The 22,300-nt window shown below is 39.5% G+C and overlaps 1 protein-coding gene and 1 long non-coding RNA gene across 7 annotated transcripts in view; one reads left to right on the top strand and one right to left on the bottom strand.

Annotated features, from left to right (window-relative positions):
* LOC144989309 (uncharacterized) overlaps positions 1 to 22,300 on the top strand; it is a 150,894-nt gene that overhangs the window by 51,718 nt on the left and 76,876 nt on the right. The window lies entirely within an intron of this gene.
* The window catches only part of dock4b (dedicator of cytokinesis 4b), a 152,670-nt gene continuing 148,495 nt past the window's right edge, over positions 18,126 to 22,300 (bottom strand). For all 6 annotated transcript variants that reach the window (XM_011490916.4, XM_020714319.3, XM_020714318.3 and 3 more), the window contains one exon: positions 18,126 to 21,666. In XM_011490916.4, coding sequence (XP_011489218.1) covers positions 21,211 to 21,666 — 456 coding nt within the window. In that variant the 3' untranslated portion in view covers positions 18,126 to 21,210. The remainder of the gene's footprint in view (positions 21,667 to 22,300) is intronic.

Here is a 22,300-nt window from a genome sequence, read left to right as displayed (position 1 = left end):
ATTAAGTTTTAAATGCACTTTATTGCGCTTGTTTGCAAGCGTTTGCAGCTAATGTCCTTTAGTCTTCTTCCCCTTTTGTTTTTTGGAGCTTTTTTTAAATTTTTGTGTGAACTCTTTACCTTTACATCCCTTTACATTGCTGCAGAACCATTCAGAGCTCATTGCAGAAAAATGCCAACCCAATCACATGCACAACTGCATTGCTCTGATCTCCTTTTGTCTTGCTCCCCTGTTTAGGATCAAAAGCTTTCCAAAACCCGCAGTCAGCTCCCTGTAAAGCAGAGGCAAAAATCCTATGAGGACAGCGCCAATCAAAAAAAATTAAACTTCACTCATCTTACTATTAAAAACATCCAGAAGTATTTGAAGCTTCAAGCTGGAAAAGAAAGAAAAAATCCCCCTATAAGCAGCAGAGCACAAGAGAGCAGACACAGGAATGCAGCGTGGAGATAAAACATCTATTCTTGCAGGTTTCTGTTTGAAACTTCCCTTGGTTTTGCCTCTTTGCTCCCTGCAGAGCTACTCCAGCTTCCTCCCTCCCCGGAGAGATTGCAGAGCGAGACAAACACCTTGAGTTTCTCTGCGGCTGTGTGCTCCTCTAAATTTGCCGCAGGCAACTTTAAATTGATACCTCGCCCTGCCTCCCCACATTGGGTAATTATACATCATCACCTATGAATGCTATAAACTACAAATGTTTAGTGCTTGTATATTAAAGTGTTGTAAAAAAAAAAAAAAGAGTTCACGCTAGTCAGAGTATTACAGGTCTCAAACATTTACTTTTGAACCATTTTGTGTTCCGAATCAAACTAAACCTTTCAAGCGTCCTTCCTCCAAACCAAGACATTTTAATTATTGTGTTACAGCTAAAAAAAGTATTTATATTCTTTCAGGGATGTCCCGATGGCCCTGAGTATCAGTATGAGTATCCACCACTATAGAATCCCAATGTGACACTTTCAAAACACATTAATAAATGAACAAATGTAATAAAAATATCAATTTTATTAACCTTCTTTTCTTATTTTTCACTTAGAGTGCTCCTGTGAACTAACTTTAACAATCAAGTAAAAATAGTGTAACAATCAATTAAAAAAACAGGTGACTGTTTTGAACAAATGTGATTCAAATCTACATTAAAAATTCCTAAAAATGTTCTTCTAAAATCCTTCCCTGCACGTGATGATGAGTATTCATGACTTGCTCGGAATCTATTTCTTAGTTGTGGTTGTTTGTGAGACGTTATTTTTATTTTATTTTTAAACCACTTTTTTATGAAACTTGCACTTTGTAGACGCTCCCTTAGCAGCTTTCTCTCTGCTGACTGTCAGCAGCATGGAAAGAGCAATTCTCATCAAATAAAATAAAATAAAACAACAGATTATTTTTCTTTCCAAATATCTTTGTGGGTTGTTGTTTGAGTGGGGATGAAAACAAAAGAAACATATGCTATCAGTTTTAAATGTTTTTTAAAATAATTCTATCATCCCGGAAGTTTCATTATGGGGAAATCTCGCCAACTTAACCGAACTCGTCAAACTTATCCCGATCAAATGCCCTGGTACATTCTGGATATGCAGACTTCTAGAAGGGTCTGTAATAATATTTCAGAAAATGTACAGCGCTGATCAAAATAACAATAAAAAAAAGATTCGATCCTTGATTTTGATGCAGCGTCTGATTATGATGGAGTCTGAAACTACATGATCAGGCCTAATTTACGATCACGTGATTGGATCGGGACTTCATTATTAATGCTACATAGACCTGTTTGTGAATGTTTGGAATTAACCCTTGTGCTATCCTATGACCCCACCCTTACTTTGACATGTTCTTCCTACCATGACAAAGGTGGATAAAGGTGGAAAGATTTCATGTAATCCATGGACACCAGTGAAGATCACAAATCATTGAAGAAAAAAGGTTCAGCGCACTGTCTAGTGGGTCTAGATGACCCAACTCCCAACGTTAAAGTGCCTAGGATAACACAAGAGTTAAATATACATTTCTGCAGCGATCTCTGCGAAAGATTTGAGTCGTTTATTCTAAAAAGACGCTGCAATTTGCTGGAAAGTCACAGCCAAAACAATGACTGTTATCAAACTAAAGCCAACACCGACAGTTATGACGAGTGCTGACAGGTAAAGCCCCCACCCACACCACCCGTGCTCGCTTTCCAAAAGCAAACATTTGCGATTGTTCAAGGTCCCTCAGTCAAGCAGCGCGGTTTCATCAACAGACGACTGTTGTGCTGATTATTTAGCGCCAGCCCGGTTCCAGTTTTGGCGGCGGGATAATTAAATGCTCTGTGAAGAACACGGCTCCCTTGTGAGGAAACGCAGTTCACATCAGCGACTCCTCTGCGGCCTCTGAAACCACATGTGCCGCAGGGAAATTTCTGCCGGCTTCAACTCCCTGCTGGTCCACAGATGCTTAAGGAGAAATTTGTGTAAATTGAGGCAAATTAAATTTGTTTTTTAATTAAACATCACAATCAAGGGATCTGAAATTTCCAGGTTTATTTAACTGTTCAAGTATTTTTATTAAGAAGGGAATTAAATATAGGCATATCCACCTAATGTCGCACCATCTATTGTTTTTTCAGGATTTTAAATGCTGCCTCTGATCCCACACTAAAGAATGTTGAATGTAAAGCTCATTTTATTAGATTGACTCTGTTTGCAAGCCACAGGAGTGGATACAAATTTAAGGTCATGTCAAACATTAATTTCTGAATGTGTTATTTTATTCAGTTAATGAACCACAGCTCTGATGGACTCGAAAATTCCCTTTTTTGGCCTTTTAAAAACCCAACCAAGACAAAATCAATGTAAAAAAAAAACTATTTTCTGCTGCCTATCGCTTTGGGGGAGCAATATACACAGTAAATGTTTTTAAAAGTACGTTTTCTAAATCAGCTCTTCTGTTTGGTTGAGCAGGCAGTTAAGGGGTTAAGGTCGTGTGTCACACAGCCACCACGTACATTTTGTACATTTTCCACTTATGAAGTTTCAGTCTTTCGTGATATATGCATGTAATATTTGTAATTCTTCATTTGTCGATGTGGGCAGATGTCCATCAAGGGTTTCGACTGACTGGTCTTAACATGAATTCGGTTTTGAGCTGTTAATATTATGTAAATCTTACGTAATTGTGAATTAATCTTGCAAGATGCGTACACAAATTTCTGGCGTTTACAACCGGTTTACCTATGTCTGTCCCACTTTTGTACCACCTATGTATAACTTCCATATCGTGTATACTTTACACATGTCATGTTAAAATGACGTAACTGATGCACGAATCGCTAATGAATTGCATAGATGTGATTTGCGCTTCAGGGCCACCGTACAAATTGGCTTTCGTATGTCAAAAATGTAATAAAGATAAATATTTGTTTAAATAACAATGCAAAAAAAATGGAAGACGAAAGAGTCCAAGGAATAATAAAAAAGAGAGTAACAATTGTTAAATTAATGGAATCAAAATAATGAAGCACTGAAACTTTCTTTGTAAGTTTAAAGTCCTAATGAAATTTTTCAAACTAGTCTATTGGATTCTGTTGCTCTAAAGGCGATTGTTAGGCTAGGTCAAACGCTAATCAGAAGTCAAAACAAGCTTTACGGGACAAAACTTTTAATTTGAATGTTTTTTTATTACAATTATCATTGGTACAAACAAAAAAAAGTCCAAACCATTTCAAATGAACAGTGCTTCTTGTTTCCTTTTACAATCTACTTTTTAGTTTTAGAGCCACTAAGGATTTTTAGCTAGCAAACATTAACAAACAGTTTAGCAGCTAATCCAAAATCTTCGAAGGCAGTGGTCGTTTACCGCGGGATCACGTTCTAAAAATGCATTCCATAAAATATTCTATAATGAGAACAAAGATCTGATCGAGATTGAAGATAGATGTAGAACTGAGAAGAGACACAGCACAGACAAGAGTTATTGACAGTGGCCTACAGCCAATCAGGGCACAGAACACAATGACCTGAAAAACCAAACAAAAAAATCCATAAAACAGTGAGACCCCAAGGGAACACCGGCTTTCCATCTTTGACAAATTCTGCAGAACACTTTTTGATGGTGTCAAATTAAATATTTCTAGTTTCGATCGATACAATAACAAAAATTGAAAAAGGAAATACACGAGTCTAACTGTGTCCGGGACTAAGATAAGTAATTACTTTTGAATTCTTTTGTTTCCTCTTCACTTCTTTGCTTTTACCCACTTGTGCCCAGCTGGGTAGAAACCTCTGATCCATTCGACAGCAACAAAAGAGAAGCCAGAAAAGATTACAAAAGTAGCTGCAGTCACCAGCTTTCCTGCTTGCTCGTCTCTCCAGAGAATTGCCTGCTGAATTCACACATGGGTTTATTGTAAGATTTGTTTTTCTTCCCCCTCCAAACACAGAAAGGAGCTGTGCAAACAGTCTTTGTCACAGCTCTGAAACCGAACTAAGCGGATGACACAAACCTTCATATAGGTAAAAAGCCTTTTTTGTACATAAATAAACTTTGTTTTGCGCTCACTGATATTTTTCTGTACGACTGCTGGGGTTGGAAGTGGGAAAAAAGCTTGAGTTTGTGCTGTGTGCACAGAAACCTTATTTAACCAGCGACAATCGCTCCCTTCTTTTCAGCTAAATAAAAGACGGTCTTTGACGCTTCCCCCTTTTTCAACGGAGATCAGAAATATAGGGTCTTAGCACGTGGCCTGTAGGTGTGCATCTGCAGAGCCATGATGGCTGCTGTTGGAGTTTTAATGCGCCAGAGGCATGAAGGCCTCAGGTCATATAGACCTGTTCTTCAAGGCTGCAGCGCCGCCTCAAATCTCAGCTTTATAGCGGTTAGTTTTTCAGTCAGACGGCTCCACCTGCAAATACAGTGGTCCCTTTTTAATCGTGGACGTTGTTTTGTAACCTGTGATGGTTGAAATCCTAAAAGTAGTTGACTGTATTTTAAAAAAAATAATTATTATAGATGTTTATCGTAGTATTTATTCGGTGGACATTGAGATGATCTCAACATCATCTTTGTCTTCAGGCCGTGTCACACAGCTTCCAAGTACATTTTGCGCATATTGCACGGATGAAAATTGGTCATACGTAAATATACTTTGATAAAGAACCAAAATAAAACCAGAGAACTCTTTGTATAAGTTAAGAAACACAAACATCCCATCATTAATGCAGTCTTGTGCTCTCTTCTTCTTGTATCTTTGGGTCTTTTTTCTGGATAACTCATCTTTTAGAAAGTACTTGTCTACAGAAGCTTTTAGTTTCTAAAATAAATCCCCCTTTTCGTGAGTAGAAGACTTACTAATGGACTAGTTCAATCTTCATCTGGAGGACGAGAATGTATTTCTTCAGAGACATGTTGAACACATGGAAAAAAACCAGAGTAGCAATTGTTCGGCATAAAATTCAATTGAATTTACAATTCAATTTTATTTGTGTAGCCCAAATTCACAACAACAGTCGTCTCGATGGGCTTCGTATCAGTAATTGAAAAAGTAAAACATAAAATCAAAAGGATCATGAATACACAGAATTCAATAGGAAAACACTAAATTGAACTAACTAAACAGACTAAACTAAACTAGCATCCCTGCCCTTAGACCTTCCTTTGCGGTAAGGAAAAACTCCTAAAAAAAACTGATTCCGGAAAAAAGGCAGAAACCTCAGGGGTGTCCACATGAAGGAGAGATCCTCCCCCAGGACGAACAGGCGATTTACCAGAACTCATAGGGAAGAACTAACTTATCTAACTATACAACTACTTATTTAAAGTCCAACAGACGAGCTTCACCCAGATGGAGTTGGGGGGAAAGTCGGGGGCTCGAGACGAGCCGGAGACAGGATCCACTGCCAGGTGTAGGAGCAATAGTAGAGGCGAGCCAGAGACGAGGTACACGGCCAGGTACAGGAGCACGGATGAGCCAATTTTGGACTAGTTGCATAAAGGATAGATTTTGAATCACTGCTGCTACTTTCTAAATCACTTAAGGGTCTGGGACCCCTAAGTGTCATGTGGACTCGTGGTCCTGAAAGCCAGTAGAACTCTGAGATCTGCAGGAAGCAGCTGGTAGAAGCTAAGTCGAAACCAAACAGATTGTAGCGGTTACTCTGCTCACAGATGGAACCAACGTTCTGATGAACTCAACTGTATCTATATTTAGGTCCAAACTTTACACTTTTCTGGTGCCTTCCTTTTAAATGATACTCTCACACAGTTTTACTTCATACAATTTTTTATTTTTGGCTTTTTTAAAAAGATATATTTTAATTTTCTTGTATGATTTACAGCTTTTGCCTCTCTCTAAAATACTTTGAAGTGCCTCTGTGTATGAAACGTGGTTTTCAAATGCCTTATTAATGATATTTGCTCCTAAGCTGTATGGTGTTCTTGACTCATGATGCCAGCTCTGATAATCACATTCATTACACCAAAAACACAGGAAGCTCCTCGTCTGCTGCAAAAACAAAGAACTACTCACCTGCATCAGACTCATTACCGGGGTAAAAAATCCTCTGGATTTAAGGATTTCTTTGTCATTCAAAGCCAGGCGAATGGCTGAGAACGACATTTGACAAGATCATAAACCCTTAAGCTCCTGGCGTTGCCATTCCATCAACTTTGACAGCGACTGAAGATTTCAAGATGACTAATCATTTTGAGACAACCCCGGACTTTTATGGTTTTGGTAGAAATAAAACTGTAAATGTTGAAGATGTTGAACGTGGTACGCAAACCCATGTCCAACTTCAAAATTAAATGTCGTCATTCTCTGTGGGAATTCACTAAGTCTGAAGAACATAGAACAATGCTGACAGATGCTACACGTCTCAATTGGCAGAGAATAAAAATAATATATTTAACCTTCTAATGTTATCTAAAGATTTTCAGATACATAGATTTTTTAGATAGTTATTTTTGGCTAAATCTCCAAAATGGTAGAGATATGTGCTTTCCTACAGGCAATTAGATCTTTAACACCAAACTTGCGGTTCCAATGTTGACATTGTTTGAATGACTGTTGACCTACATTCACATGGCTCTCGCCAAAGCGCGTTCAAGCTACCACTTCCAATGAAAGGTCCATGTAAATGCAGGTAAATGTGCATTTTGGGCTACTGTGTACAAAACTCCTGCATTCACGTGCGTCTACAGACATTTTTTTTAAATCGGGTGCTATGTACAAGTCTTTCACATATTGGAACAGAGCTTTGATAGATTTGAAGTTTCACACCAAGCCTCTTCCAACTGCAGGTGGCAGACATGTGCTAGTAAACAGTAGAAGACAACGAAGAAGACGGGGAACACTGTGGGGTATATCGTGGGCATCAAATGTAGCTTAACTCTTCAACTGTTTACACCATTGATATCATTCCAACAGATTCTGAACCTGAGAATAGCAGCTTTGCCCTGATATGTAACATTTTCCTGTATGGAAGTGTTTACGCTATTGACTTAACCCTTGTGCTATCTTAGATGACCCCACCCTTACATTGACGTGTTCTCCCTACCATGATAAAGGTGGATAAAGGCGGAAAGATTTCATGTAATCCATGGACACCAGTGATGATCAAATCATTAAAGAAAAAAGGTTCAGAGCACTGTCTAGTGGGTCTAGATGACCCCACTCCCAATGCTAAAGTGCCTAGGATTGCGCAAGGGTTACAAATACTGATCTCAAAGCTGAAGAAACTTTGTGCCAACTTTCAATAGTTACTTACGTATTGCACACAGGTGCAAAGTTGCTTTCCACAGCTTTAAAATGTATAGAAGTTACGTTAATTTTGTGAATCATTTCCTGTCTCCGGGGATAGCTTCCGTTTTAAAGGGTTAAGGAAGAAGGTTTCCGAATAGTGTCTTCTGCTTTTATTATACAATTAATGGAGTCAAAACTCCATTTTATGTTAGATCATTCTCACAACATAAAGTCTCAACATTTAGGACATTAAAGGCAAACCCAACGATTAGTTTGGCTAAAACATCAATGTGGAGCTTTCAAAGTCTGGGAGGCAAGCTGTCAGTCAGTTTTTTTTTTTCCAAATGCATCAGAGCTGCTCATCGATCTCACCTGATCAATGGTTTGGTCTCTGCAGTAACAAGGGAGCCTTCAATACCAGTCCATTAAAGCGGAGCAGTTTTGTTTTTTTCATTTCAAATGAAACAAAAAGTAACTTTTCATCAAACAGGACATAATAAAAACACAAAAAACTAAGAGCTGCTGTGGTAATTTGGAGGTCTGGGACCTGCACAGACTGCTCAAATTGGGAACACAATCAGGAAAACGACTCTAGTGGAAGTCAAATCTTTTAGAAATCTGTTTGTTTGACCTTAGTCCTGGTTTAGAGGGTAAACACTACAGAAAATACAAAACATAAACTGAATATGGCCGACCTTCACATAACTCCAACCAACAACAGGTTAGCAAATTAGGACTTGGACTATATACAGGATTATTCAATTTGAAAACATTTGACATTAACCCTTGTGCTTTCCTAGGCACTTTAGGTCATCTAGACCCACTAGACAGTGCTCTGAACCTTTTTTCTTCAATGATTTGTGATCTTCACTGGTGTCCATGGATTACATGAAATCTTTCCACCTTTATCCTCATTTGTCATGGTAGGAATACCATGACAATGTAAGGGTGGGGTCATCTAAGATAGCACAAGGGTTAAAAGGGTGTATTTTAAAATGTTTTTATTCAACATGTGTAAGTAGTGGAAAAAAAAGTTTAATAGTAGGATATTGGTCTCACTTATCCGTAACAACTGTCTCTTCTAAGTTTTAAGTATGTGGGAGGGGCGGAGTCACCACCACCTGCACACTCTGATTGTAAAAAAAATAACATTTACAGTAGAGTTCCCATAATTATGGCCCGCAGCACTCACAGAGTGCAAGGACCATATTGTAACTGGTACGAGGGTCGAACACTCAAAAAGGTCCAAAACGTCAAAAAAACGCGTCAAAACGCCAAAAAATGGGGTCAAAGGTCGCCCAAAGCACACAACGACACGACAATTGTGTAACGCAACAAAAATACACACACACACGCACAACACCAACGCAAAAACGTAAAAATTGTAGTCGCAAAAATGACGACAAAAACACAAAAAAGCCCCAAAAAGCCCTCAAAAGACAGGTTTAAAGCCAAAAAGACATGCCCAGCCTATAGTAAAAGACAGGCCGCATTGAAATACATAGGAAATCCTAACCGCAAAAACTTCTATATTGTTTCTGCTTCGTTTCATTATTATGGCCCGCAGCAGTCATAGACTGCAAGGACCATATTGTAACTGGTACGAGGGTCGAACACTCAAAAAGTCCAAAACGTCAAAAAAACGCGTCAAAACGCCAAAAAATGGGGTCAAAAGTCGCCCAAAGCACAAAACGACTCGACAATTGTGTAACGCAACAAAAATACACACACACACGCACAACACCATCGCACTAACGTTAAAATTGTAGTCGCAAAAATGACGACAAAAACACAAAAAAGCCCCAAAAAGCCCTCAAAAGACGGGTTTAAAGCCAAAAAGACATGCCCAGCCTATAGTAAAAGACAGGCCGCATTGAAATACATAGGCCACCTGACTGCAAAAACTTCTATATTGTTTCTGCTTCGTTTCATTATTATTATTCTTCTTGTCCTATAACGGCGTCTTTGAGCTTAATTTTGACCCCCGCCACATACCCGAAAACTCACCAAAATTGGCACACACCTGGGATAAATCGAAAATGAATTTTTGGCAAAGAAAACGCCACCCCCCCGAAGTCGATGACATCACGGCGAGCGATCCCGTAAAAAAAATGAATGGGCCGAAAATCGCTTATGGGGCCAAAAAAAATTATTTTGAAATACAGTTACGAAACCAAAACACGCGTGTTGGAGATATCCCAAAGAAGATTTGAAATCATTATGGGATGGCCACACGACCTACAGCTTGGCGGCCATTTTGTGGCGAACTCAGAGAAATGGCGATTTTCGTGTTTTTTGACAATATGGGAAAACGACACTTTTGTTTATGCAATTGTCACGAAATTGCACACACATGCCAAGACCCTGATTCTACAATAACCAAAGAAGTTTCGTTGACCTTTGACCTTGGGAAGGGGCGGCCATCTTGAATTTTCATAAAAAAGCACCTTTAGTAACGTATACAAACGAAAACTCGTCCTAGGGATTTTTATCGATCTTTTTGAAACTTCTCAGGCATCAATGGCAAGCTACTGTGGACAAAATGTTGGAATTAGAAGTTGTAGAATTTGAAACGCGTGCGCGTGGCGAATTCGCAACCGTCGCCATTTTAGCTAGCTCGCACATATTTTATCGGAATAGCCTGAAACTAAAATATGCGATACCCTGGCCCACACTGAACAAAACGATGTCACATACGACAAAATCGATAAAGGAATGTGGCCGTGGTAAACAAAAAACCGTCGCAAAAAAAAGTGCTGACTCGGCAAAAAAAAATATTTTCGGATTTTATTTTTAAGAATCGGCTAACGAAACCCAGATAACTTTGTCGGGTATATCCAAAGAAAGTTTTGAAATCATTACGTGATGGCCACACGACCTACGGTTTGGCGGCCATTTTGTGCCAAAATCTGCCATTTTGAGTTTTTCGCGTTTTTACACGATATGGAAAAATGAACTTTTTTTGGAGCGATTTTCACGAAATTTGACTCGCATGTCCCTAGCGTAAGTCTACAATCACCTCTGGAGTTTCGTCGACCTTTGACCTCGGGAAAAGGCGGCCATCTTGAATTTTCTATAAAAAACACCTTAACCACCAGATTCAAACGTAAACTTGTCGTTGGAATTTTCTTCGATCGTCTCAAAACTTTTTGGGCATCAATGGCAAGCTACTGTGTAAAAAATGTTGGAATTAGAAGTTGTAGATTTTGAACGGCGTGCGCGTGGCAAGCTAGCAAAGTGGCGCACTGTTATAACTCCCATGCATTTCAATACAATACAGTGAAAATTGAATGCATGCATTAATGCCTGAAACTGAATACATTGAAAAACACTGGATATGGACATATAAGGAATGTGGGCGTGGTTAGCATAAAACCACTGTTGCTAAGGACGACAAAAAGTTTACTTTTACCGATTTGTCCGAAACTGACGTCAATCTGTTCGTCCTCCCGAGGGGACCAAAACATAAAATGGTTGCTATAGAGATAAAATCAACAGAAAAGCCGCCATTTTGGAAAAAGTGGGCTTTTTAGCAACTTATGACATATAACTCTCACCAATGGAGGAATGTGTTTTTCTGAGTCAGTTGATGATGCTGATCGCTATGCTAGCACTTTTAGCTATGTTAGCATAGCTAGCATAGTTAGCATAATTAGCATTTTAGGTAATGTGTTTTTCTGAGTAAGTTGAAGATGCTGATTGCTATGCTAGCACTTTTAGCCACATTAGCATAGTTAGCATAGTTAGCATAATTAACATTTAAGGTAATGTGTTTTTCTGAGTCAGTTGATGATGCTGATCGCTATGCTAGCACTTTTAGCCACATTAGCATAGCTAGCATAGTTAGCATAATTAGCATTTTAGGTAATGTATTTTTCTGAGTCAGTTGATGATGCTGATCGCAATGCTAGCACTTTAAGCCACATTAGCGTAGCTAGCATAGTTAGCATAATTAGCATTTTAGATAATGTGTTTTTCTGAGTCAGTTGATGATGCTGATCGCAATGCTAGCACTTTAAGCCACATTAGCATAGTTAGCATTGTTAGCATAATTAGCAAATCCAGCCTTGACTAGCTTTTAATTTGCGGGCTGTGAGGGCGGTGAGGTCAGCGGTGGTGCGTAGAGTTGGGCGTGGAGGCGGGTTGCGTCTGCGGGCCATACAACGCCGCTTGCGGCTTTAATTATTATTATTATTATTATTCCGCTTTCTATCTGCGCCTTTGAGCTCAAATTTGACCCCCGCCACATACCCGAAAACTCACCAAAATTGGCACACACCTAGGATAAATTGAAAATGAATTTTCGGCAAAGAAAACGTCAACCCCCCGAAGTCGATGACATCACGGCGAGCGTTCCCGTAAAAAAAATGAATGGGCCGAAAATCGCTTATGGGGCCAAAAAAAAATATTTTGAAATACAGGTACGAAACCAAAACACGCGTGTTGGAAATATCCCAAAGAAGTTATGAAATCATTATGGGATGGCCATACGACCTACGGCTTGGCGGCCATTTTGTGGCGAACTCAGAGAAATGGCGATTTTCGTGTTTTTTCACAATATGGGAAAACGATACTTTTGTTTGAGCGATTTTAACGAAATTGCACATACATGCCACTAGCACGATTCTACAACTACCAAAGAAGTTTCGTTGACCTTTGACCTTGGGAAGAGGCGGCCATCTTGAATTTTCAAAAAAAAGCACCTTTAGTAAGGTATTCAAACGAAAACTCGTCCTAGGAATTTTCATCGATCTTTTTGAAACTTCTTGGGCATCAATGGCAATCAATTGTGGACAAAATGTTGGAATTAGAAGTTGTAGATTTTGAAACGCGTGCGCGTGGCGAATTCGCAACCGTCGCCATTTTAGCTAGCTCGCACATATTTTATCGGAATAGCCTGAAACTGAAATATGCGATACCCTGGCCCACACTGAACAAAACGATATCACATACGACAAAATCGATAAAGGAATGTGGCCGTGGTAAACAAAAAACGATCGCAAAAAAAAGTGCTGACTCGGCAAAAAAAAAAAAAATCTGATTTTATTTTTAAGAATCGGCTAACGAAACCCAGATAACTTTGTCGGGTATATCCAAAGAAAGTTTTGAAATCATTACGTGATGGAGACACGACCTACGGTTTGGCGGCCATTTTGTGCCAAAATCTGCCATTTTGAGTTTTTCGCGATTTTACACAATATGGAAAAATGAACTTTTTTTCGAGCGATTTTAACGAAATTTGACTCGCATGTCCCTAGCGTAAGTCTACAATCACCTTTGGAGTTTCGTCGACCTTTGACCTCGGGAAAAGGCGGCCATCTTGAATTTTATATAAAAAACACCATTACCACTGGATTCAAACTTAAACTTGTCGTTGGAATTTTCATCAATCATCTCGAAACTGTTTGGGCATCAATGGCAAGCTACTGTGGAAAAAATGTTGGAATAAGAAGTTGTAGATTTTGAACGGCGTGCGCGTGGCATGCTAGCAAAGTGGCGCACTGTTATAACTCCCATGCATTTCAATACAATACAGTGAAAATTGAATGCATGCATTCATGCCTGAAACAGATTACATTGAAAAACACTGGATATGGACATATAAGGAATGTGGGCGTGGTTAGCATAAAACCACTGTTGCTAAGGGCGACAAAAAGTTTACTTTAACCGATTTGTCCGAAACTGACGTCAATCTGTTCGTCCTCCCGAGGGGACCAAAACATAAAATGGTTGCTATGGAGATAAAATCAACAGAAAAGCCGCCATTTTGGAAAAAGTGGGTTTTTCAGCAACTTATGACATGTAGCTCTCACCAATGGAGGAATTTGTTTTTCTGAGTCAGTTGATGATGCTGATCGCTATGCTAGCACTTTTAGCTATGTTAGCATGGCTAGCATAGTTAGCATAATTAGCATTTCAGGAAATGTGTTTTTCTGAGTCAGTTGATGATGCTGATCGCTATGCTAGCAATTTTAGCTATGTTAGCATAGCTAGCATAGTTAGCATAATTAGCATTTTAGGTAATGTGTTTTTCTGAGTCAGTTGATGATGCTGATCGCTATGCTAGCACTTTTAGCTATGTTAGCATAGCTAGCATAGTTAGCATAGTTAGCATTTTAGGTAATGTGTTTTTCTGAGAGAGTTGATTATGGTAATCGCTATGCTAGGACTTTTAGTCACATTAGCATATTTAGCATAGTTAGCAATATTAACAAATCCAGCCTTGACTATCTTTTAATTTGTGGGCGGTGAGGGCGGTGAAGGGCGGAGAGAGCCGCGGTGTTGCGTAGAATTGGGCGTGGAATGCGGGTTGCGTCTGCGGGCCATACAACGCCGCTTGCGGCTTTAATTATTTTTATTTTTATTCTTCTTCTTTCTTTCTTCCACTTTGAGCGAAAATTTGACCCCCGCCACATACCCGAAAACTCACCAAAATTGGCACACACCTGGGATAAATTGAAAATGAATTTTCGGCAAAGAGAACGCCACCCCCCCGAAGTCGATGACATCACGGCGAGCGATCCCGTAAAAAAAATGAATGGGCCGAAAATCGCTTATGGGGCCAAAAAAAAATATTTTGAAATACAGTTACGAAACCAAAACACGCGTGTTGGAGATATCCCAAAGAAGTTATGAAATCATTATGGGATGGCCACACGACCTACGGCTTGGCGGCCATTTTGTGGCGAACTCAGAGAAATGGCGATTTTCGTGTTTTTTGACAATATGGGAAAACGAGACTTTTGTTTAAGCGATTTTCACAAAATTGCATACACATGCCAAAAACACCATTCTACAACTGCCAAAGAAGGTTTGTTGACCTTTGACCTTGGGAAGGGGCGGCCATCTTGAATTTTCAAAAAAAAGCACCTTTAGTAACGTATACAAACGAAAACTCGTCCTAGGGATTTTTATCGATCTTTTTGAAACTTCTCGGGCATCAATGGCAAGCTACTGTGGACAAAATGTTGGAATTAGAAGTTGTAGAATTTGAAACGCGTGCGCGTGGCGAATACGCGACCGTCGCCATTTTAGATAGCTCGCACATATTTTATCGGAATAGCCTGAAACTGAAATACGCGATACCCTGGCCCACTCTGAACAAAACGATGTCACATACGACAAAATCGAGAAAGGAATGTGGCCGTGGTAAACAAAAAACCGTCGCAAAAAAAAGTGCTGACTCGGCAAAAAAAAATTTTTTCGGATTTTATTTTTAAGAATCGGCTAACGAAACCCAGATAACTCTGTCGGGTATATCCAAATAAAGTTTTGAAATCATTACGTGATGGCGACCCGACCTACAGTTTGGCGGCCATTTTGTGCCAAAATCTGCCGTTTTGAGTTTTTCGCGTTTTTACACAATATGGAAAAATGAACTTTTTTTCGAGCGATTTTCACGAAATTTGACGCGCATGTCCGTAGCGTAAGTCTACAATCACCTCTGGAGTTTCGTCGACCTTTGACCTCGGGAAAAGGCGGCCATCTTGAATTTTCTATAAAAAACACCTTTACCACCAGATTCAAACGTAAACTTGTCGTTGGAATTTTCATCGATTGTCTCGAAACTTTTTGGGCATCAATGGCAAGCTACTGTGGAAAAAATGTTGGAATTAGAAGTTGTAGATTTTGAACGCCGTGCGCGTGGCGAGCTAGCAAAGTGGCACACTGTTATAACTCCCATGCATTTCAATACAATACAGTGAAAATTGAATGCATGCATTCATGCCTGAAACAGAATACATTGAAAAAGACTGGACATGGACATATAAGGAATGTGGGCGTGGTTAGCATAAAACCACTGTTGCTAAGGACGACGAAAAGTTTACTTTTACCGATTTATCCGAAATTGACGTCAATCTGTTCGTCTTCTGAAGTGGACCAAAACATAAAATGGTTGCTATGGAGATAAAATAAACAGAAAAGCCGCCATTTTGGAAAAAGTCGTTTTTTTATCAACTTATGACATATAGCTTTCACCAATGGAGGAATATGTTTTTCTGAGTCAGTTGATGATGCTGATCGCTATGCTAGCACTTTTAGCCACATTAGCATAGCTAGCATAGTTAGCATAATTAGCATTTTAGGTAATGTGTTTTTCTGAGTCAGTTGATGATGCTGATCGCTATGCTAGCACTTTTAGCCACATTAGCGTAGCTAGCATAGCTAGCATAATTAGCATTTTAGATAATGTGTTTTTCTGAGTCAGTTGATGATGCTGATCGCAATGCTAGCACTTTAAGCCACATTAGCATAGTTAGCATTGTTAGCATAATTAGCAAATCCAGCCTTGACTAGCTTTTAATTTGCGGGCTGTGAGGGCGGTGAGGTCAGCGGTGGTGCGTAGAGTTGGGCGTGGAGGCGGGTTGCGTCTGCGGGCCATACAACGCCGCTTGCGGCTTTAATTATTATTATTATTCTTCTCGTTTCTAACGGCGTCTTTGAGCTCAAATTTGACCCCCGCCACATACCCGAAAACTCACCAAAATTGCCACACAGCTGGGATAAATTGAAAATGAATTTTCGGCAAAGAGAACGTCACCCCCCCCACGACGATGACATCACGGCGAGCGTTCCCGTAAAAAAAATGAATGGGCCGAAAATCGCTTATGGGGCCAAAAAAAAATATTTTGAAATACAGTTACAAAACCAAAACACGCGTGTTGGAGATATCCCAGAGAAGTTATGAAATCATTATGGGATGGCCACACGACTTACGGCTTGGCGGCCATTTTTCGGCGAACTCAGAGAAATGGCGATTTTCGTGTTTTTTGACAATATGGGAAAACGATACTTTTGTTTAAGCGATTTTCACGAAATTGCACACACATGCCACAAACACGATTCTACAACTACCAAAGACGTTTTGTTGACCTTTGACCTTGGCAAAGGGCGGCCATCTTGAATTTTCATAAAAAAGCACCTTTAGTAACGGATACAAACGAAAACTCGTCCTAGGGATTTTTATCGATCTTTTTGAAACTTTCGGGCATCAATGGCAAGCTACTGTGGACAAAATGTTGGAATTAGAAGTTGTAGAATTTGAAACGCGTGCGCGTGGCGAATTCGCAACCGTCGCCATTTTAGCTAGCTCGCACATATTTTATCGAAATAGCCTTAAACTGAAATATGCGATACCCTGGCCCACACTGAACAAAACGATGTCACATACGACAAAATCGATAAAGGAATGTGGCCGTGGTAAACAAAAAACGATCGCTGACTCGGCAAAAAAAATTTTTTTCGGATTTTATTTTTAAGAATCGGCTAACGAGACCCAGATAACTTTGTCGGGTATATCCAAAGAAAGTTTTGAAATCATTACGTGATGGCGACACGACCTACGGTTTGGCGGCCATTTTGTGCCAAAATCTGCCATTTTGAGTTTTTCGCGTTTTTACACAATATAGAAAAATGAACTTTTTTTCGAGCGATTTTCACGAAATTTGACTCGCATGTCCGTAGCATAAGTCTACAATAACCTCTGGAGTTTCGTCGACCTTTGACCTCGGGAAAAGGCAGCCATCTTGAATTTTCTGTAAAAAACACCTTTGCCACTGGATTCAAACGTAAACTTGTCGTTGGAATTTTTATCGATAGTCTCCAAACTTTTTGGGCATCAATGGCAAGCTACTGTGGAAAAAATGTTGGAATTAGAAGTTGTAGATTTTGAACGGCGTGCGCGTGGCAAGCTAGCAAAGTGGCGCACTGTTATAACTCCCATGCCTTTCAATACAATACAGTGAAAATTGAATGAATGCATTCATGCCTGAAACTGAATACATTGAAAAAGACTGGAAATGGACATATAAGGAATGTGGGCGTGGTTAGCATAAAACCACTGTTGCTAAGGACAAAAAAAAGTTTACTTTTACCGATTTATCCGAAACTGACGTCAATCTGTTCGTCCTCCCGAGGGGACCAAACTATAAAATGGTTGCTATGGAGATAAAATCAACAGAAAAGCCGCCATTTTGGAAAAAGTGTTTTTTTTTATCAACTTATGACATATAGCTCTCGCTAATGGAGGAATGTGTTTTTCTGAGACAGTTGGTGATGCTGATCGCAATGCTAGCACTTTTAGCCACATTAGCATAGCTAGCATTGTTAGCATAATTAGCAAATCCAGCCTTGACTAGCTTTTAATTTGCGGGCTGTGAGGGCGGTGAGGTCAGCGGTGGTGCGTAGAGTTGGGCGTGGAGGCGGGTTGCGTCTGCGGGCCATACAACGCCGCTTGCGGCTTTATTCTTTCTTGTTACCTCAAGACATATTTTGTGTAGAGGCCAGTGTTTCATTTAAAAATGTTTCTTTTCAAATTAGGGATATTCTGTATATAATTCAACATATAAAAATATAAAAACTAAAAAGCTGTTCCTCAACATACCATAGACACCAAGCATTCAATCCATTTCTGTTTCATCAGGCAGTTTATTGAACTTTTAAATGAGTCATTTGGCATGACTTTAGTTCTTCTACACTCACAAAACAATAGAAGTTTAAACATTTATAATAATCATTTTGCTGCTTTAACATTACATTCAAAGCTGTAAATTGTTATAGCTACATTTTGTTAAAAACACCGTATTTACATGAATTGAAATACACAAATTTTTATATTTGGCGTACTTACATTAATCTCATCATATAATTTACACGCTCTTTAAGTACTGATTAATATGAATATTTAATCTCCAAAAAGTTCACCAAAAGAATTTAGAAAAGAACATACAAACAATCCCATCTACTTTTTGTTCCTTGAAAAAGGTGGCAACTATTTGAATTACTTCATCTTTTTTGCTAAAAATGCAGTTTTCCCGTATTAAAAAAATGCTGAAATATGCGCACCACAAAAGAATCAATTTCACTGCTGCAATGCATGACTTGGCTGAAATGAACAACTGTTTGTAGTGCAGTCCATACACATCCTTCTTTTTGACAAGAATCTGTTTGAAAATGTTTTTGATGCTGACATTCACGTCTTACTCTTCATCTGATAAGGAAACTTCCTGCTTAAAAAATAAAAGGAATAAAAAGAGGTCACCGTTAAAGGATTGGTTTTAACAGAAGAGAAAACCGCGTTTGTGCTTATCTAGATACAAAAACAATTGTGAATAATTTGGATTTTACAGTTAAAGTTACTTGAAATGTTCTTTCAAGTCTAAAAAAATTCATTTTTAAGTCTCCTTTAAGTAAAAGAAGCTTAATTTAAGAAAAAACAAAATGGGGAGCAAACTACCATTTACTTAGCTTTGGCACAAAAATGATGATGGCGCTAACTCACTGAACTGGTCAGAGAAGATCTCTGGGTTTCTACGCCATGCGGGAAACGACAACGTTCACATAAACGGCAACGGCAGTGCAAGGTCGGGTTTGTGTGCATGTGTTTGGTCCAAACTCATGACTTGATAGTAAATGAGACACCTTTTCTTGTTGACTTTTGGGGGTTTTGCTTTCACACTGGGCTGTTGGGTCTGGACTACAGTTGCTTTGTTTGCGAGATGTGAAAACGCACCTGAACTCTGAATCTATTCAATCAATTCAATCCATTGATTGAACTCTTGTCTGCCTGAAAACAGTTGATCATCATTCTGGCTAAAATAAGCAAAAATTAAATTTTCCAAAATAAAATATAGTCTGGTATGCTTTTTTAGATATTCTGGTTATGCTTACCCTCCTGGATTTGTTTTCTGTGGTACATGGCACTCAAAAAAACTCAAAATGTTTTAGTACGTCCTTGGTAAACTATGAAGCCGCACTGTTTGATTGTTGGGGTATTAGAGCCTCGTTTCCATTTATGGTCCGGTCTGGTCCAGTTTAGAATGGTCCAGGCAATTCAGGTGAGTGTTTCCATTCAAAGTTAGACCGTCACGGCACATGCGGGGTGAAGTTAATAACAGCCAAGGAGGTCATACGCCAGCTCATTTTTTTCCTTTTTGGCTTTTGGTACTTCGTATTTACAAAACATTTAATGTTGTTTGAGAGAAGATTGCGGGCGACGAAGATAAATACATCCGCTTTGTTGGAGTTTTCTCCTGTTGTAGTGACCTTCAGCCTATCAATGGGTTTCAACAGTAACCAATCCGTTCCATTTGTCCATCGACCTACAACCAACAGGGGCCCAAAACAGTTACGATCCGGTCTGACTGAATGGGTCCTTTTTCTAATGGAAACGCTCAAATTAGCAGAGTGGAAACGAGACATATGGATCCCACAGTCAGGCGCCTGGTAGTGATGCGTACTGTGCTTCAACCATTTGAAGTAAAAACGTGAGTGTTGAGTTGTCAATAAAGTTTGACTTGAATATTGTTTTGAACTTTCTGCAAGGGGTAATTATTGCAAAAATAAATGGGAAACATGTAGATCAACAAAAAAAACAAAAAACTTCCCATCAACACCTCTGACCAATCACCTGCCTCTTGGCCCCTACAGGTATTCTGGGTAATGTAGTCATATACCACATTATCTGACTGTTTTGTTTCACTTGATTCCGTGAAACAGCCTGAAATAGGCTGTTCATTCTCGGTTTATTAATATTGCGCTTTAGATTCTGGTGGTCCGAAAAATATTATCAGCAGCGCTGGCGAAATGCAATAAAAGTATGGAGGAAAATAAACAGCGATTATAGAGATTGTCTCAAGAACGGGCTGGTTTTGTTCTTGCTGCTTCATGATCGTTTTGTTCAATACTGCCCCCCAAAGGCCAGCAGAAAAAACTACATGACATTAAATTAATTTAGAATTAGAATTTTTTTTTTCGACTTCCTGCTCATTCCAACAGAGTCCACTACCTCAGTGTGAAAGCCCCCAAAAATTGTGAAGCTGAGAATTCAAGTCTTCAAACTACTTACGAGCTTTACGTAAAATTATGAGAATTCCCAAAAAACTATTTTGTGCCAAAAAGAGTTGAACACATATCCTCAAAGACTGCATTAAAATGATCATATACGGTCATAAATACAGTCTGAATGTGTCAGATTAGGCGCAAATCCACAACTCATCTTCCTCACATCTTCCTCACTTCATTGAAATGCATACTTGAGGCCCTTAGCACCTTTTTTTGCTGTACAACATACAAATACGGAGTTGTTAAAAAAAAAAAACGTGCAAGACTCACTGATAAAAGACTGTTTCCAATACTTAAGGCGAAAACAATTCTCATTTATACCAATATACATATATCTGAGATTAGTACTCATATCAAAGTGGTTTTTTTTTATCTGGAGTGTTCCGTAATCAGACCTAATGACTGACCCTGCTCTCCTAATCGATCATCTAAAGCTGAAAGTGAAGAACGACTGGGATCAAATTCACATTCCCTCTAGAAAACACAAAAAAGGGAATTTTCTGCTTAATTTAGTTTGATCTGTTTCTGACTGACAGGTTTTTCAGTGAAATGGGAATGAAGATCACAAAAAAGAATGAGTGCTGAGTAGAAAAGTGCAAATTATGCCAGTGTGTGATGTCCCCCCCCCCCCAAAGCCCCTGAACTAGCACCTATAGTTGGGACACCTTCCTGGGCAGAGATCTGGGTTTGGGGACTCGCGGGTCAGCAGTTCCGTCCAGTTTCATGCTGCCAGTGCGCAGCTGGTGGGGTTTGGGCGGCAGAGCCGGCGGGTCTGTTTGCGGCGGGATGGAGAGGCTGTGAGGCAGCGGCACGGGCCTGCGGGGGTTGTTCCTCTCGTACACGCTGTAGGGAGGAGGGGTCTTGTTCTCCCTGCGGATCGGCTCGTCCGAGCCGCTGGAGGTGGAGTTTGGGAAGGGGCCCGGCGGGGGAAGAGGGTACGGCGGGTGGTCCAGCGAGGGCAGCTCGGTGCCTGAAGCCTCCGACACGCTGCAGCGGCTCAGAGACGAGATGCCGCTGCTGTAGCTGCCGGACAGGACGGGCGAGTTGGACACCAAGCTGGCAGACTGGCACTCGGTGGGCGACGGCGTGAACGGCGGCACCGTTGACTGTGGAGACAAAGAACGGATGACAGGAAAATCAAGCTCCCTCTGAAAAGTATTTCATCATGTAATCCAAAAACCGTTTTCAGACTCAATTAACTCCTAAAATAGCAGCTCAAGGGCTGCAACAACATTTTATTTATGGGACCTCATCACTGCATGTTGGAGAGACTACAGTTCTAATAAAACATAGAAATTCACCAAATGTAACATTTTTTACGCATAAATGAATGGATCATACGGCTTTCAAGATCCACAATTTCCTTTTATTCAGCTATTAAATAAGGAGTAACAAACTGGCCGTAGGTGTTTGAACTTTTTTTTTTTTTACATTAATTACATAAACAAAGAAAAATGATAAAATTATCCTTTATGAAAACAACCTTCAGTTGAATACTTCCAGCGTTTTTTTGCTTTCAGTTTTGAAATTTGAAAAATATTTTTTAATTGCTACACTTCAAACGATTTTTTTTTTAGTTTTAAATGGCTAAAATAACAGAATATTTTTCCCACCTGAAACCAAATCTGTCTTTTTTGTCTAGATCTGTTACGCAAAAAAACTTTGAAAATCTCAGATTTTCCACTTTTCTTTACAAAATTTTTTTTTTTATATATAAAAAGTGGGAGGAAATAATTTAGT

Source organism: Oryzias latipes, chromosome 23 (assembly GCF_053564925.1).
Source record: "Oryzias latipes strain Hd-rR chromosome 23, Olatipes_Hd-rR_3.1".
In the NCBI taxonomy this organism is placed as follows: domain Eukaryota; kingdom Metazoa; phylum Chordata; class Actinopteri; order Beloniformes; family Adrianichthyidae; genus Oryzias; species Oryzias latipes.
This window is presented reverse-complemented; position numbering and strand designations above follow the sequence as displayed.